General features: G+C 42.0%; 1 protein-coding gene across 2 annotated transcripts; it reads left to right on the forward strand.

Moving 5' to 3' along the window:
- Nucleotides 1-984: 984 nt before the first annotated feature.
- Nucleotides 985-18,787, forward strand: g3bp1 (GTPase activating protein (SH3 domain) binding protein 1). Of its 2 annotated transcripts, XM_062039693.1 has the most exons (12): nt 985-1,140; nt 5,399-5,518; nt 5,591-5,672; nt 5,739-5,912; nt 5,977-6,067; nt 6,144-6,234; nt 7,272-7,515; nt 15,083-15,187; nt 15,262-15,382; nt 15,443-15,568; nt 15,632-15,741; nt 18,243-18,787. In XM_062039693.1, exons 2-12 carry the CDS (start codon nt 5,424-5,426, stop codon nt 18,486-18,488), a joined length of 1,485 nt encoding a protein of 494 aa, XP_061895677.1. In that variant the 5' UTR covers nt 985-1,140; nt 5,399-5,423; the 3' UTR covers nt 18,489-18,787. The 2 variants fall into 2 exon arrangements, with proteins under 2 accessions (XP_061895677.1, XP_061895676.1); XM_062039692.1 differs by having other exon boundaries at nt 15,262-15,568.

Below are 18,787 nucleotides of genomic sequence, written 5' to 3' on the forward strand. Positions count from 1 at the left end.
TTAAGTGGGGGTTTTTGCCATAAATAACATGGTTTTATTGAACAAAAAGGGTATAAAACAAACAAAAATTCAAACTTTATATCGACAGATTTTGAAATTTAGACATTGACAAAAAATTACATACGTCTTTTTAAAAAAAAACATTGTTATGACTGAGACTTGAGGGGAACCCTTTAGGTAAAAATATACATATATATATACTGTATTTATTGTATTGGTTTTGAAAATGAAAAATACAAAAAATGGCCCCCCGCATGTTTTGATTTGGCGTAGGTCATAAAAGCCTAAAAAGCCATGAAGTCAGCACCTTGTCACCAGCCGCACCCGCTCATCCAGACGCAAGACTGTACCTGCGCTCCTAAAAAAAGGGAAAAAAAGTCACTTCCTCCCTTCAAAAATGTCAACAAAACTCTCCACCAATGTTAGTTTCAAATAACTTCACATACCTTGGAGAAATGTACTGTACACATTGAGCCATTTTGTTTTCCGCAGCTACACAACCTTTGTGTTTCCTTACATACAATATTCTGAAAGGCATTTCTGAATATTTTATACATTATTTTTGTTTCATCTTGCTTTAATATAAAAATAATACTACATAAAATGATATATTCTTATTTTAATAAGGTGCTCTCCAACAGTCATACAGTCTCTCATTAAAGTGCATATTTTTCATGGACTAAAGCAATTTTGGAGGGGGAAAAACAGCAATGTGGCAAGGAGGGCCCAATCAGAGCTAATCTAATAATAACATAGATGAATAAAAAGTACAGCACATTAATAACATGTACTTCCATTGCCCTCTAGCGGCAAAACAACAGCAGTGCAAGCCGTTATGTACGCACGACTGGAAGATTCCATCATTCGTTGTTGGCGAGCCGAGAGGAGGATTAGTTCATCCTGATTGGTTGGCGACGAAGGAATCTTGTATGACCTGCATGTAATTGGTTGAGAGCAGCCACACGTTGATTTGATTGGTGGCGAGTATGCAAAGGGGCGGGATGTCGGTTGCGGCTGCGCAGTGCGCACCAGTAGCCGGCGAGCGAGCACGTTGTGAAAGTGCTTGTCTGACTTACTCCGCGTCGTTATTCAAACACAACTTTGGCTCCGAACAACTACTCGATAAATCACCAAACTCTGGTGAGTAAACTATTGTCTCAAGTGTTCATGTTTAAAGTTGCCTTTTAAATTATTTTCGACGTCCTGGTTTTGTCAAGGGAGTCGTTCTGCCGGGCTCCGTCTATAGCCTGGATGGAGCCTTTAGCTTAGCGCCACTCGGCATTAGCACTCAAGACAAAATAAATAGTATGCATGTATTTACATTTTAAAACTATTTATGTGTGATTAGATATTCATGCTCCTATGGTAAGACTTTGTTATAAACCATTTTGTTCAGGAATTAGCCACAGGCGTAAGACCGCTTTACGTCGTGACTGTCTACTTCCGGTTCTTCCCCGCCATCTTCCGGTTTCCCCGCGCCATGCTTTCATTTTCACTCATGGCCGCCTGTCCTCTTTTCTTGTGCCCTCCTGGTAATGTTTCATAATAATTGGTAGCATTTTCTACACAAATTCATTCATTTATTCAACTTATTATTATTATTATTCAGACTTTGGCGCGCTCTACCTTCCACATTTTTTACTCGATTCAAACTCTATTCAGGAATCGCGGGCTTTCTGTTGACAAATTCCCAAACAATGCCCAGAATTCGAGGTTTTCCGGGACATTTTTCCCATTCCAAATGAATTGGCCATTTTTCAAACTTTGACAATTTCCACATGTTTCAAACCATTCCACCTTAAACACATTTTACCATTCTAGATAGAGATGTCCGATAATATCGGCCGATAAATGCTTTAAAGTGTAATATCATAAAATATCTATCGTTTTTTTCTTTATCGCTATATTTTTTTATTAAATCAACATTAAAAAACACAAGATACACTTACAATTAGTGCACCAACCCAAAAAACCTCCCTCCCCCATTTACACTCATTCACACAAAAGGGTTGTTTCTTTCTGTTATTAATATTCTGCTTCCTACATTATATATCAATATATATCAATACAGTCTGCAAGGGATACAGTCCGTAAGCACACATGATTGTGCGTGCTGCTGGTCCACTAATAGTACTAACTTTTAACAGTTAATTTTACTCATTTTCATTAATTACTAGTTTATATGTAACTGTTTTTATATTGTTTTACTTCATTTTTTATTCAAGAAAATGTTTTTACTTGATTTATCTTATTTTATATATTTTTTTTAAAAAGGACCTTATCTTCACCATACCTGGTTGTCCAAATTAGGCATAATAATGTGTTAATTCCACGACTGTATATATCGGTATCAGTTGACATCAGTAATTAAGAGTTGGACAATATCGGATATTGGCAAAAAAGCCATTATCGGACATCCCTGATTCTAGAAATTCATTTTTCCAAGATAAAAAAAAATTCCAGGATTTTCCAGGATTTCCTGCTTTTCCAAAAAATAATTTAAGAGCTTTGGTTCTCCAAAATTGTATTAATATCTTGATATTTTTAGACCATGACACAATTTAATGTGGATATTTTGCCTTAGCCTTGAATGAACACTTGATGCATATAATCCCAGCAGTATGATGATTCTATGTGTCTACATTAAAACATTCTTCTTCATACTGCATTAATATATGCTCCTTTTAAACTTTCATACAGAGAAGGAAATCACAACTTAGTCAATTGACCAAAAGTGTATTTATTAAAAAATTAAGCAGTGGCACAAACATTCATGTGATTTCAAAACAGAAAGTGCAAGATTGTCAGAGACATTTTAAAACAAGCTATTAGTGCACTTTTGTGCATGATGTCACTAAGATGACATATCAAAACAACACTAAATTAAAATGCACTTTCTGTACAAAATGCCACTACTATCTTAAAAACAACTACTAATAGTTTAAAACAAATAAAGTGCACTTTTGTGCATGATGTCACTAAGATGACATATCAAAACAACACTCAATTAAAGTGCACTTTTTGTACAAAACGCCACTACTAGCTTAAAAACAACTACTAAGAGTTTATAACAAATAAAGTGCACTTTTGTGCATGATGCCACACAAGATATTTCAATAAGTGTCAAATGAAAATTAGCTGCATAATAGGAAATCAAATAGTGTACGTCCTTCACTATGTGGTAGGTTCCTGCGGACGTTATTTCCTTCTGTTGTTGACTATTTGTTTCATACGGTGTTGATGTGGAAATGGAAGACGCGAGGCTCAATTGGGTCAGTGCTGGTTGCTTGGGCATTATGTGGGTGTGGCACCGGCCGGAGATGTTGACATGCGGAGTTTCAAGCACTCCTTATTCTCTAGCGGGTGACTTTTCAAATGATGCTACAAATTAGCAGTGCCGCTACTTTTTGTAGCAACGCTTTTGCCACATACTTGACATACAGTATCACGGTTGTCTGTTCAACATCTTATCGCTTGAAGCCAAACTACCGCCAGATGATGGACCCCCTGCTGTTTTTCTTGGGAATTAATTCTTCCTCCATTTGTTACCAGATTCGCACCTTCTCTCTCTCGTATTACCACTCGCACCACCTGCCACTGCAAACGTTACCCATGCCGCTACCTCTCTGCTCTGCGAGGGCGTATGACGTTGCACGCGCGACAGTATGTGACGTATGTAAGAAGGTGCGCTTGTTTTATGTCTCTGTGAGAAGGAGAGACAAGAAAGAGTGAGAAGAGCCTGCAGTGTAATGCCCGCAGCTAAAAGCAACTGCGTGAGAACGTATACTCCGATATCACCATAAAGTCATTTTCTGTATCGCACAGAGACAAACCCACGATATATCCAGTATATTCCATTTATCGCCCAAACTTAGTGCAGCGTGTTGGTCAGCAGGGCTGGCAATCCCCGAGAGAATCTCCCAAAATCCTCGGGGATGTAACTTTATTTTCAGACCAGCCAACACACAACATCAGGGGCCGTACTTATCAAGCTTCTCAGAATTACTCCTAAGAAGTCTGCTAAGAGTTGACTTAAGAGTAAATAAATTCTTCGCTGAAAGCTGCACTTAAAAGTTAGTTATCAAGCGTCTTACTCACACTTTCAGCGAAGTGTAGGACTGAATCTTAAGTGTCACACTCAGAGCTGAATTACGACATTACTATGTGCCGTAAATGGAATTTTAGGTGACGTCATTTCTGTGTCCATAGAAATGACCAATCACGAAAGGGAATCCGTTGTCTAAGAATAAAGAAATATCTTGGAAATATTTAAGTGGACAATGGGAGTGTATATTTTGACAATAAACAACAAAATAATACAAAACAAACTAGTCCCCGCCGGCACTCACGCTACCGCTCCCTCTCTTCTGTCGCCCACACACTCACTGACGTCACTCACCTCACGGCCACACACATACGCTACTGTCATAACATTTTCTTTCCAATTCATTAATTAGGCAACTAATTTGAAACTGGTGTGGGTGGCTCTATATATACTAGCCCACTGCAGCCACATGCAAAAATCAACATGGAATCGAAAAGTATTAAATCTGTGACAAAAATAATACCCGCTCTGTCTAAACGATACCGTTTGATCAGCTGCTCGTCATCAAACAAATCCAGAACATTGTTCCGCTCCCTGAATGTTCGCGCACGTCTCTCTCGCCTCAGTGCCATCCCCTGCTGGCAACTCCTAACCACTTAAGACACCTCTGAAGGTCTCTTAAATATCGTGGAGAGTAGGAGTGATTCTTAGACTTAAGAACGTTGATAAAAAGCTTTTATTCTTAAGTTTGAGAGTAGGACTAAATTTCGCAAATTCTCAGGACTTAAGTGTAAAATGGCACTCTAAGAAGCTTGATAAGTACGGCCCCAGGAAAATAAACTACACCCGAGTATTTGTTTGATACCGTCACACATCATGGGGTTATTGTGGAGATACTAAAACTGCAATAATGTTACATTCCTAATCTTTAATTCATCTCTAAGAGCAAGTATCAACCATCAATTTGATACAATTGACACAATAATTATAGCACATTTTTCCCTCCATTTTCCACTTTTTATAAACCACCACTAATTCCATCATTGATCAAAGGTTGTGCCTCTGAAATGTTGGTGGCCATTTTAGTCCTTTCAGGTTTTTTAGCTTGGCGGGGAGAAGCTACATGCTAAAAGTGGTCACTGGTAAAAGTTAGCTGGTCAAGTAGATAACAGACACAGACTTCTACATTATGACTCGCATAATTATGTTTAGTATTCCTGTTCTTAAAAGTTTGACACGGTCTTATTAAGTGTACGTCCGTCAAGAAATCTGCTTTCATCCAAGTTAATTTTGTAGCGCATGCAAATGTAGTCATTGAGATTGCGTGCTAACGTGCTAACACAATGTGGTCAGAGCTCCAGTGAGTAAAGAAGAAGAAATGGTGATGGAGAAGCCAAGTGCCCAGCTGGTCGGGCGAGAGTTTGTCCGACAGTACTACACGCTGCTCAACCAGGCGCCCGACTACCTGCACAGGTACGCTTTCGTGCACATGCCCACGTGCGCTGCGTCCTCGCATCAAGCTGACGTGTGTGTGTGTTTGCGCAGGTTCTACGGGAAGAACTCGTCGTACGTCCACGGCGGCTTGGACGCCAGCGGCAAACCTCAGGAGGCGGTGTACGGCCAGTCGGTAAGTTGCACGCCGTGTGAGGGCGGAGAGGACGAGTGGTTGTGACGTCAGGACCTTGTCTTCCAGGACATCCACAAGCGCGTCATGGCACTGAGCTTCCGCGACTGCCACACAAAGATCCGCCACGTGGACGCTCACGCCACGCTCAATGAGGGCGTGGTAGTCCAGGTGATGGGAGAACTGTCCAACAACATGCAGCCCATGAGGAAGTTCATGCAGACCTTCATCCTGGCACCAGAGGTCCTCCATCTTGTCCTCCTCCTTTGTCTTCAACAAGTGACCTCACCTTGTCCTCGTCCTCCAGGGGACCGTCGCCAACAAGTTCTACGTGCACAATGATGTCTTCCGCTACCAGGATGAAGTCTTTGCTGACTCTGATTCTGAAGCACCCGAAGGTAACCGCCTCTTTTTTCTTTAGATGCTGTGACGCCTTTTGGCTACTTCTTGTCTGATGTGTGTTTGTGTGCACAGAGTCTGAGGATGAGGTGGAGGAGATGGAGCGTGTGCCCTCACCTGACGTCCTGCCTGAAGAGCCCACTTCCTTCTACGAGCCTCCACCTTGGTGAGAACCTTTCATGACACAAGTGTGTCTCACAACCACACACGTGTGCGTCTCACAACCACACACGTGTGCGTCTCACAACCACACACGAGTGCGTCTCACAACCACACACGAGTGTGTCTCACAACCACACACGAGCGCGTCTCACAACCACACACGAGCGCGTCTCACACAACCACACACGAGCGCGTCTCACACAACCACACACGAGCGCGTCTCACACAACCACACACGAGCGCGTCTCACACAACCACACACGAGCGCGTCTCACACAACCACACACGAGCGCGTCTCACACAACCACACACGCGAGCGCGTCTCACACAACCACACACGAGCGCGTCTCACACAACCACACACGAGCGCGTCTCACACAACCACACACGAGCGCGTCTCACAACCACACACGAGCGCGTCTCACAACCACACACGAGCGCGTCTCACAACCACACACGAGCGCGTCTCACAACCACACACGAGCGCGTCTCACACAACCACACACGAGCGCGTCTCTCACAACCACACACGAGCGCGTCTCTCACAACCACACACGAGCGCGTCTCTCACAACCACACACGATCGCGTCTCTCACAACCACACACGATCGCGTCTCTCACAACCACACACGAGCGCGTCTCACAACCACACACGAGCGCGTCTCACAACCACACACGAGCGCGTCTCACAACCACACACGAGCGCGTCTCACAACCACACACGAGCGCGTCTCACAACCACACACGAGCGCCTCTCACAACCACACACGAGCGCGTCTCTCACAACCACACGCGCGTCTCACAACCACACACGAGCGTCTCTCACAACCACACACGAGCGCGTCTCACAACCACACGCGTGTCTCACAACCACACACGAGCGTCTCTCACAACCACACACGAGCGCGTCTCTCACACTCGAGCGCGTCTCTCACACTCGAGCGCGTCTCTCACAACCACACACGAGCGCGTCCCGCAAGAAACGCCAGGTTGTGTGTCACAACAACACGAGTGTGTGAAAGTGTGTGTTCCTGTGTGTAGTTCTGAAGCAGCACTTCCTGCTGAAGACGAGGATGAGGCGGTGCCGGCGAGTCCTGAACCAGAACCCGAAGGGGACAAGGGGCCGGACAGCGCTGTGGTGGATCTGAAAGTGGACGCCGCGCTGGAGACACCAAGTGAGACGCCCGCAGCCAATGAGCAGACAGAGAAAAGCCCCGCCCCCAACGCCGTCACGGAACCTGCCGCCGCCGCTGAACCCGCCCCTGTCGCCCCAGAGGAAAACCGGGTGAGTGTGTCTGAATGAGTGTACTTGAAGTGGATAAGTAAGTAAAAATGCAGTACTGTCAGTACCCACCAGGTGTACTCCAGCTATAGTCATATCTCGCTACATAGTGAAAGGGGAGGGGCCAAGTTCAGCGGTCAGTCCTGCACAGACTGGGTTAGTGGTGCAGGTCAAATGAGAAAGTATGACATCACAATAAAAATAGGTCTGCTAACTGATAGGAATAAACACTCCAAGGAGATTACTTGTGCTGCAGGTAAGAGAGGGTCAGCATATCAAGCGCTCCTTTTACCCTCGTTTGTAGGAGGGGGTCAACTTCCCCTGAGCTCACTGGAAACAAACATGGCGTCCATCATGTGGGACTTCTTCACTGTTTCAAAGAAAGACATGTTGGCTGCTATTTGCACCAAATGTTCATCAATTATGCTTCAATACATCAAACCTTATCAGCCACCTGAAACCGCAGCATCGCTCTCATGTGCTTTTGAAAACACAGAAGAAGCTCAGTTATGGGAAGTGATCCATAATGACTTATTCTTTATGATTAAAGGAGAAGTGCGCGTTTGTTTAATTGTTGCCTATGGTTCACAATCTTTATGAAAGACATGACAATGGATGGTTTGATTTAGTGCATTCTAAATATTAAATAAAAATGTGCTTACAGCGGAGCCAATGGGAGGTCCTCTATTCCGCCCACAAAATCCAATAAATGACATTGGAAAACATCAACAATGCTCCGTTTACATGTTGTGACTTGAATATTAACAAGTACTAGTGATGTTATTATAAATATTAACAAGTATTAGTAGGGATGATACTCGAAACCGGTTTCCCCGGTTGTTTGATAAGAAAAGAACCGAGTCCTCGGACTCGAATCCCTTTTTGAGAACCGGTACCCGTTATCGAGACCACTATAGTAAAGAAAAAGAGTGGAATCCCGTCCCGACCAGAAATGCTCCGTGTGACATCACAATAAATGACGTCACGTAGCTCAGTCATTAGGCGCAGATAGCGAAAGCAGGAAAACAATGGACGGGAAAAAGCGCTCCAAGGTGTAATAAAGTTCGAAACAAAAGCTATAATCCATCGAATAACTTTACTGAGAGATTTTAGCAGGGTAAAACACATGACCAACACTTTTACGACCAACCGGAAACATAGCAACCAGGCTAGCAACGCACCTCCTTTACGGCAGCTGTCGCAACCTTCTTAAAACAACCGCAGCACATACATATATATAAAACACATCTCCCTTTTTTAACTTTTGTTTTTCTTTCCTTGTAAACAAAACAAAATCACACTGTAGATGTGTTGTCTGTCTAATTATAAATAATGCAGACGAGGCGTGTTGGCTGAGTTCTTGACGTTTACTTTCACAGCGTGGCAACATGCAACACTTTTCGGGGTGACCGCGCATGCTCGTAACTCCCGTTGCATGCTGGGTAGTGTAGTTGTTATATTCTCTAGCTTATAACATTTTTCCCCCATAAAGAAATAATGTTAACTCAATAAAGTGTATTTCTTTTTTTAGCTTTAACTTTTCATTTTTTAGCATTGTAACCACATTTGCAAACAACTTTTCTCTTCATAGAATTTTCTTTCAATAAAGAAATAAAGTGCAAAAATGTCAAAGCATCATAACAAACAGTTATGTCAAATAGCAGCAGAAGTGCACTTTTTGGAGAGCTGTATTATTTTCAGTTTTGTGCCCAAGGGACTGATTTTATTTAACACTATATTAATATTTATACACCTATAGTGATCACAGAGACAGGTTGTTTTTGTGTTACTGTATATATTTGTTTCTCTGAAAAATCCCACTTAATATTCTTTGGGTAACAACAGTCAATATTTATTTATTTTATTTTATTTTTTTCGGTGGGTAACAGTCAATATTTATTTTTTTATTATATAATAAAAGTGAGCTTTTGTTAAACCAAATATTGTGTGTTTTTTTCCATATACAACAACCTATCTGGACTCCATAAGAGAATCGATAAGGAATCGGTTCGATAAGAGGCTCGAACTCGATAATTCCTTATCAAACATCATCCCTAAGTATTAGTCATCCATCCATTTTCTACCGCTTGTCCCTTTTGGGGTCGCGGGGGGTGCTGGAGCCTATCTCAGGTGCATTCGTCATATTGTTATAAATATTAACAAGTGCTAGTGATATTCCATCCATCCATTTTCTACCGCTTGTCCCTTTTGGGGTCGCGGGGGGTGCTGGAGCCTATCTCAGCTGCATTCGTCATATTGTTATAAATATTAACAAGTGCTAGTGATATTCCATCCATCCATTTGCTACCGCTTGTACCTTAGGCTCCAGCACCCCCCCGCGACCCCATATCTCAGCTGCATTCGGGCGGAAGGCGGGGTACACCCTGGACAAGTCGCCACCTCATCGCAGGGCCAACACAGATAGACAGACAACATTCACACTCACATTCACACACTAGGGACTATTTAGTGTTTCCAATCAACCTATCCCCGAGTATTACTCAATGTGTTATTATAAATATCAACAAGTATTGGTGATATTATTATAAATATTAACAAGTACCGTATTCTCCGGACCATAGGGCGCACCGATGAATGGTCTATTTATTAAAAATATATATATATATACAATATATATATATACAAGGTGCACCGGATTAAAGGGAGCATTAAAGGAGTCTTTAGAAGGGGACGGCGTGGCGCATTTGGGAAAGTGGCCGTGCCAGCAACCTGAGGGTTCCTGGTTCAATCCCCACCTACTAACAACCTCGTCACATCCGTTGTGTCCTTGAGCAAGACACTTCACCCTTGCTCCTGATGGGTCGTGGTTAGGGCCTTGCATGGCAGCTCCCGCCATCAGTGTGTGAATGGGTGAATGTGGAAATAGTGTCAAAGCGCTTTGAGTACCTTGAAGGTAGAAAAGCGCTATACAAGTATAACCCATTTACCTTTTTTTTTTTTCTAAATGTTAAAGACTTCCTTGTGGTCTACATAACATGTAATGGTGGTTATTTGCTGAAAATGTTGCATAGATGATGTTTTACACATCATCTTTAAGTCACTTTCTGACAGTCTCTTCAGGATGCGCCGTTTTGTGGGCGGTCTTATTTACGTGGCTCACCTTCAGCAGCGTCCTCTCCCCATCATCTTTGTTGTAGCGGTGTAGCGTGCAAGGACGGGAGTGGAAGAAGTGTCAAAAGATGGAGCAAACTGTTTTAATGACATTCAGACTTTACTTCATGAAAGCACTAAAACAGGGGTCACCAACGCGGTGACCAGATGAGTAGCCCGCTGGCCTGTTCTAAAAATAGCTCAAATAGCAGCACTTACCAGTGAGCTGCCTCTATTTTTTAAATTGTATTTATTTACTAGCAAGCTGGTCTCGCTTTGCTCGACATTTTTAATTCTAAGAGAGACAAAACTCAAATAGAATTTGAAAATCCAAGAAAATATTTTAAAGACTTTGTCTTCACTTGTTTAAATAAATTCATTAATTTTTTTACTTTGCTTCTTATAACTTTCAGAAAGACAATTTTAGAGAAAAAATACAACCTTAAAAATGATTTTAGGATTTTTAAACACAAATACCTTTTTCCTTTTTAAATTCCTTCCTCTTCTTTCCTGACAATTTAAATCAATGTTCAAGTAAATGTATCTTTTTTATTGTAAAGAATAATAAATATATTTTTAATTTAATTTTTCATTTTAGCTTGTTTTTTTTACGAAGAATATTTGTGAAATATTTCTTCAAACTTATTATGATTAAAATTCAAAAAAAATATTCTGGCAAAGCTAGAAAATCTGTAGAATCAAATTTAAATCTTATTTCAAAGTCTTTTGAATTTCTTTTAAAAATTTTGTTCTGGAAAATCTAGAAAAAATTACGATTTGTCTTTGTTAGAAATATAGCTTGGTCCAATTTGTTATATATTCTAACAAAGTGCAGATTGGATTTGAACCTATTTAAAACATGTCATCAAAATTCTAAAATTAATCTTAATCAGGAAAAATTACTAATGATGTTCCATAAATTATTTTTTTAATTTTTTCAAAAAGATTCGGATTAGCTAGTTTTTCTCTTCTTTTTTTCAGTTGAATTTTGAATTTTAAAGAGTCGAAATTGAAGATAAACTGTTTCAAAATGTAATTGTCATTTTTTTCGTGTTTTCTCCTCTTTTAAACCGTTCAATTAAGAGTAAATATCATTAATTATTAATAATAACATAGAGTTAAAGGTAAATTGAGCAAATTGGCTATTTCTGGCAATTTATTTAAGTGTGTATCAAACTGGTAGCCCTTCGCATTAATCACTACCCAAGAAGTAGCTCTTGGTTTCAAAAAGGTTGGTGACTCCTGCACTAAAACATACCGGTGTAGTGAGTTTTATTATTCACCCAAGGAACTTTAGTTATTAGAGAGTTACGGTCAGACGTTTTTTCACGGGACACATTTTGGGCGTTGTTGTTGCACCAGTGAGCCACGGATGAGGAGATGCTGCTCCGTTATTGATTGAAGTAAAGTCTGAATGTCATTAAAACAGTTGGCTCCATCTTTTGACACTTCTTCCACTCCCGTCCTTGCACGCTACACCGCTACAACAAAGATGACGGGGAGAAGACGCTGCCGAAGGTGAGCCACGTAAATAAGACCGCCCACAAAACAGAAAGCTGCTTGAAGATTATGTATAAAACATTATCTATGCAACATTTTGAGCATTACATGTGATGTAGACCACAAGGAAGTATTTTACATTTAGAAAAAAAAATCATAATTTGACTCCTTCGATGTGCCTTATAATCTGGTGCGCCTTTTGTTTGAAAATAGACCCGCTCATCGGCAGTGCGCCTTGTATTCCGGTGCGCCATTTGGTCTGAAAAATTAGGTAGATGGTTGAGGATATAATCCGACAAGTTGGGTCACTTTGACAGCCATTTAGGACTTGGAATTGGCGAGGACGACACGAAAAGCACTTGTCTCCCCCCCTGTTCCTTGCTGAGGATTGAGTCATTCTTCATCTAAATGGGAGCATAGGAACATCCCAGCAGTCTAATGACAGCAGACATTGTGCAGTAAACCAAACGTTGTGATGCGTTTTAGAAATTAATGCGCCGCGAATGCTTAAGATGATGAAAATATGTAAATATTAAAGGCCTACTGAAAGCCACTACTACCGACCACGCAGTCTGATAGTTTATATATCAATGATGAAATCTTAACATTGCAACACATGCCAATACGGCCGGGTTAACTTATAAAGTGACATTTAAAATTTCCCGGGAAATATCCGGCTGAAACGTCGAGGTATGATGACGCATGCGCGTGACGAAGTCAGAGTAGCGGAAGTTATGGTACCCCGTAGAATCCTATACAAAAAGCTCTGTTTTCAGTTCAAAATTCCACAGTATTCTGGACATCTTTTGCAATTTGTTTAATGAACAATGAAGGCTGCAAAGAAGACAGTTGTAGGTGGGATCGGTGTATTAGCAGCGGACTACAGCAACACAACCAGGAGGACTTTGTTGGAGCGCTAGCCGCGCTAGCCGCCGACCTCACCTTGACTTCCTACGTCTCCGGGCCGCCAAACGCATCGGGTGAAGTCCTTCGTCCTTCTGCCGATCGCTGGAACGCAGGTGAGCACGGGTGTTGATGAGTAGATGAGGGCTGGCTGGCGTAGGTGGAGAGCTAATGTTTTTAGCGTAGCTCTGTGCGGTCTGGTTGCTAAGTTAGCTTCAATGGCGTCGTTAGCACAGCATTGTTAACCTTCGCCAGCCTGGAAAGCATTAACCGTGTATTTACATGTCCACGGTTTAATAGTATTGTTGATTTTCTATCTATCCTTCCAGTCAGGGGTTTATTTCTTTTGTTTCTATATGCAGTTAAAGCACGATGCTATGACGTTAGCTCGTAGCTAAAGCATTTCGCCGATGTATTGTCGTGGAGATAAAAGGCACTGAATGTCCATTTCGCGTTCTCGACTCTCATTTTCAAGAGGATATAGTATCCCAGGTGGTTTAAAATACATATCCGTGATCCACAATAAAAAAAGGAGAGTGTGGAATCCAATGAGCCAGCTTGTACCTAAGTTACGGTCAGAGCGAAAAAAGATACGTCCATCACTGCCTCTCAAGTCCTTCACTGTAACGTTCCTCATCTACGAATCTTTCATCCTCGCTTAAATTAATGGGGTAATCATCACTTTCTCGGTCCGAATCTCTCTCGCTCCATTGTAAACAACGGGGAATTGTGAGGAATACTAGCTCCTGTGACATCACGCTACTTCCGCTACAGGCAAGGCTTTTTTTTATCAGCGAGCAAAAGTTGCGAACTTTATCGTCGATTTTCTCTACTAAATCCTTTCAGCAAAAATATGGCAATATCGCGAAATGATCAAGTATGACACATAGAAGGGATCTGCTATTCCCGTTTAAATTTTAAAAAATCATTTCAGTAGGCCTTTAAATGTTATAAGTGTTACTACATGACGTATATACTTACACCAGGTATATTACACATTAATGGAGGTGTTTGGATGCACAATTCCAAAAAAGTGCACTTCTCCTTTAAGATTGAAACAAAGTGTAGACAAGTAGGACATCACACATGACATTCGTCATTTCCATCCTGTCCTATTTTGCTAGCAAACATTGAAAAAAGTACAAATTGTGCCAAGTCAGCATCTTTACCGACAATGAAGTGAATGACAGTCAATGTCACAGACCTGTCTTTGTCTTCATATCCACCTGTCAGGTGATGTTTGTGTTGCAAATATCCCACAATGTCGTCCTGACGTCCCACCGATTGACGCCGCGTTTGTTTGGGCTGTGCGCTCGGAGGAAATGCACCACCTACAACGTCGGAGCGCTCGATTTGCTCACCTTGACACCCCCCAACACAACATTGGAATGTTTTTATCAGAAGTAGGCTTGTGTAGCATAGTACTTAGTAAACGTAGTTTTCAGCACAGATCTAGATTGTACAGGGTGACAGAACAGGAACGCCACCCTGTAAAAGGTGGGGGAAAGTTGATCCCAGACTGGGCTCCTAGGGGGTGGGCTCAGTTTGGGGCCAGGAAAAAACATTGCTAGCCACAATAAGCAGCATTTTATGACACAGGAACTACAAGAGTTTATACAGGGAGGGGAGGTGACCAAGCTGCCACCTTTTTGGCGCTGCTCCATCCATCCGTCACACCTAAAGAGTTAAGTGGTGGCAAAGGCCAGGTGTGCACACCATGTCGTGTGTCTGTAGGCCAGGAGTCGCACGGCCAACACAGTTGAACTCCCCAGGTGTACAGCACGGCCTCGTAAGGGAGCCAAATTGTAGATCAACTGTTGTTTTCCAAGCAAGCAGACAGAAGTGGAGTGCAGTTGATCCATCCATGTTTAGGTGTTTAGATCTCAGAGAGAGAGAAGTGTAGACAAGACAGGACAACAGAGAGAGGGAGGGGAGTGCGACCGCCTCCGCCTAGAGCCAAGAGAGAGAGAAATTAATCTGTGTGACGTATGTAATACCAATAAACACACCATGGTTTGGCCTCTGGGATGCTAACGTGATGCTAACACGCTTGCAGCCCTTCTCCTGGGCGTCTGTGACCAGTAAGCACCTCCCGCCCAGTGGGGTCGTCCCCGTCTCAGGAATCCCACCTCACGTGGTTAAAGCCACGCCCACAGCACCGGTAGGTGTCCCCCCGCCCGGCCCGGCCCACGGTTACCAACATCAGAAGTTCTAAAGTTGAACGTGTCCCTTCAGGCCCAAGCGGAGGTGAAGTCCGACTCCCAGACGGCGTCCCAGAGACCGCAGAGAGACCAGCGTCCCCAGAGAGCAGAGACCACCCGCCCCTGGGGGCCCACCTCCCGAGGACCTCGACCCGGTAGGTGCACACACGCCCACACAGGAAGTGACACGACAACTGAGCCAGGTGGTGTTTCAGTGCGTGAGGGCGAGCAAGGTGAGGTGGAAGGTCGAAGGATGGTCCGCTACCCCGACGCCCACCAGGTCTTTGTGGGCAACGTCCCCCACGACGTGGACAAGAGCGACCTGAAGGAGTTCTTTGAGCGTGAGTGACCATGTGACAGGAAGTGATGACATCACAGTCACGGTGCTGTCCTGTGCCCCACAGAGTACGGCACGGTTCTGGAGCTGCGGATCAACAGCGGAGGAAAACTTCCCAACTTTGGCTTTGTGGTCTTTGACGACTCCGAGCCGGTCCAGAAGATCCTCAGCAGTCGGGTGAGTGAGACTTGAATGAAATAAGTTTATTTCGATCATATAATCAACCATCAACCATTTTGTGTGAGCAGTTTAACAGTACAGATGATACATATTTAACAATCATACACATTTACACACATAAAGAAAAAGAATGACGGAAAAAGGAATAGGCTGAAGCCAAAGCTTATATTTGCCTATCCTATACCTTCACTGAAAATTAGATTGCCTGGAACATCAAGGTTAAAAAAATCAGTGGGATGAAAGTAATTGTTGCTATATTTTATCATTTTCAATTATTTCACCTTTTCAAAGTTTTCTTGAACTTTAAAGAACTACCGTAATTTCCGGACTATAAGCTGCACCTGACTATAAGCCGCACCAGCTAAATTTATGGGAAAATACAGATTGCTCCATATATAAGCCGCACCCGACTATAAGCCGCAGGGTTTTGATGTGTAATTAGCGTAGTATATAGGGGTTCCTGCTACCACGGAGGGGATTGTCGGGACAGAGATGACTGTTTGGGAACGCAAAGCGTCCCATTTATTAACAATAAATCTTTCAATCATTCAATCAAACTTTCACATCTTTGACATGGCGAACAGCATTCGTGCAGAGTACAAATAATACAACGGTGCAAAGTAATACAAAGTGCCCGCCTGTACGTTATCAAAATAACCAGCCTACCGGTATATGAAAAGTCAGTCTTTAATCATTGTGTCATCGTCTTCCTCCTGCGTACTAAAACCACCGAAATCCTCTTCGTCGGTGTCGGAGAAGAACAGGCCGTAAATAAGCCGCACCCTTGTATAAGCCGCAGGGACCAGAACGAGGAGGAAAAAGTAGCGGCTTATAGTCCGGAAATTACGGTACATGTCTTCAACTCATCACTGAGCTTGTTCCACCATTTAACTCCTGAAACTGAAATACATTTGTATTTTATGTTCCTTCTTGCTTTATCTATTTCAAAAATCTATATCCCCGTAAATGATACTTTTCTCCTCTTAATGTAAATAAGCTAAGAATACAAGCTGGAAGGCTGTTGTTCTTTACTCCAAACATCATTTCCATTGTATTTAAAAACACAATATCTGAACATTTTAACACATTAGAACAGGGGTCACCAACCTTTTTGAAACCAAGAGCTACTTCTTGGGTAGTGATTAATGCGAAGGGCTACCAGTTTGATACACACTTAAATAAATTGCCAGAAATAGCCAATTTGCTCAATTTACCTTTAACTCTATGTTATTATTAATAATTAATGATATTTACACTTAATTGAACGGTTTAAAAGAGGAGAAAACACCAAAAAAAAGACAATTACATTTTGAAACATAGTTTATCTTCAATTTCGACTCTTTAAAATTCAAAATTCAACCGAAAAAATGAAGAGAAAAAGTAGCTAATTCGAATCTTTTTGAAAAATTAAAAAAAAAAAAATTAGTAATTTTTCCTGTTTAAGATTAATTTTAGAATTGTGATGACATGTTTTAAATAGGTTAAAATCCAATCTGCACTTTGTTAGAATATATAACACATTGGACCAAGCATTGATTGATATTTCTAACAAAGACAAATCATTATTTCTTCTAGATTTTCCAGAACAAAATTTTTAAAAGAAATTCAAAAGACTTTCAAATAAGATTTAAATTTGATTCTACAGATTTTCTAGATTTGCCAGAATATTTTTTTTAAATTTTAATCATAATAAGTTTGAAGAAATATTTCACAAATATTCTTCGTCGGAAAAACAGAAGCTAAATTGAAGAATTAAATTAAAATGTATTTATTAATCTTTACAATAAAAATAAAAAAAAATACTTGAACATTGATTTAAATTGTCAGGAAAGAAGAGGAAGGAATTTAAAAGGTAAAAAGGTATATGTGTTTAAAAATCATAAAATCATTTTTAAGGTTGTATTTTTTCTCTAAAATTGTCTTTCTGAAAGTTATAAGAAGCAAAGTAAAAAAATTAATGAATTCATTTAAACAAGTGAAGACCAAGTCTTTAAAATATTTTCTTGGATTTTCAAATTCTATTTGAGTTTTGTCTCTCTTAGAATTAAAAATGTCGGGCAAAGCGAGACCAGCTTGCTAGTAAATAAATACAATTTAAAAAAAAGAGGCAGCTCACTGGTAAGTGCTGCTATTTTTAGAACAGGCCGGCGGGCTACTCATCTGGTCCTTACGGGCTACCTGGTGCCCGCGGGCACCGCGTTGGTGACCCCTGCATTAGAACTTATAAATAATGGATCGGTATGTTCATAGTAGCACACTTTGTGTATTATTCTAATGACCCTTTTTTGAAGTTTAATTATTGGCTCTGTTTGTTTTATAAACATTTCCCCAAACTTCAACACAATATGGTAAATATGGAAAAATGTAAGAATAATATAACATATGCAGAAATGTCTTATTCCGCATGTGTTTTACTTTATAAAGAATAGCAATGGAGTTGGCTATTTGGACTTAGTTGTTGGATTGTGGCTGGGTTCTGATCCGTGTCCTGCTCCCAGCCCATCAAGTTCCGTGGTGAAGTGCGCCTGAACGTGGAGGAGAAGAAGACCCGCATGGCCCGGGAAGGGGACAGGCGGGACATCAGGCCTCGCGGCCCAGGAGGACCCGGCGGTCCCAGAGAACGCATCGGAGGCGGCGGACCTCGAGGCCCCCTCCCCCGCGGAGGAGCCACACAGAAGCCCAGTTTCGGTTCCGGTCGGGGCGCGGGACCCAGCGAGGGACGCTACTCGTCTCAGCGTCAGTGATGTTGGAGTCCTGCAGTGGAACCATTGGACTTGACCAAATTCTCTCCTTTAGTTGACTCACTGTCCGGTCCCATGGCCCCGCCCCCTGGCCGGCTGATGACTTCTGGGACTTTTTTGTTTATCCAAGCTGAACTCGGAAGTGGACTTGAAGAGAACTTTTGGTTCTTTTTTTCTCTTTCTCCACAAGGACGTCGACCCGAGGTGACCTCCTTCCTCCTTTTAGACGAGCACCACTCCTTCTTCGCCGCCGTGTCGCCTCAACGCCACGCCACTAAATTAAAGTCATTTACTGTTTTAAA

The sequence above is a fragment of the Entelurus aequoreus genome, linkage group LG28 (assembly GCF_033978785.1).
Source record: "Entelurus aequoreus isolate RoL-2023_Sb linkage group LG28, RoL_Eaeq_v1.1, whole genome shotgun sequence".
Taxonomy (NCBI): Eukaryota; Metazoa; Chordata; class Actinopteri; order Syngnathiformes; family Syngnathidae; genus Entelurus; species Entelurus aequoreus.

Coding starts and splice junctions, on each gene's coding strand:
- g3bp1 (XM_062039692.1), top strand. CDS start 5,424: ATGGTGATGGAGAAGCCAAGTGCCCAGCTGGTCGGGCGAGAGTTTGTC. Junction 5,913..5,976: donor CCTTCATCCTGGCACCAGAG/GTCCTCCATCTT, acceptor CTCGTCCTCCAG/GGGACCGTCGCCAACAAGTT. Junction 15,569..15,631: donor CCTGAAGGAGTTCTTTGAGC/GTGAGTGACCAT, acceptor TGTGCCCCACAG/AGTACGGCACGGTTCTGGAG.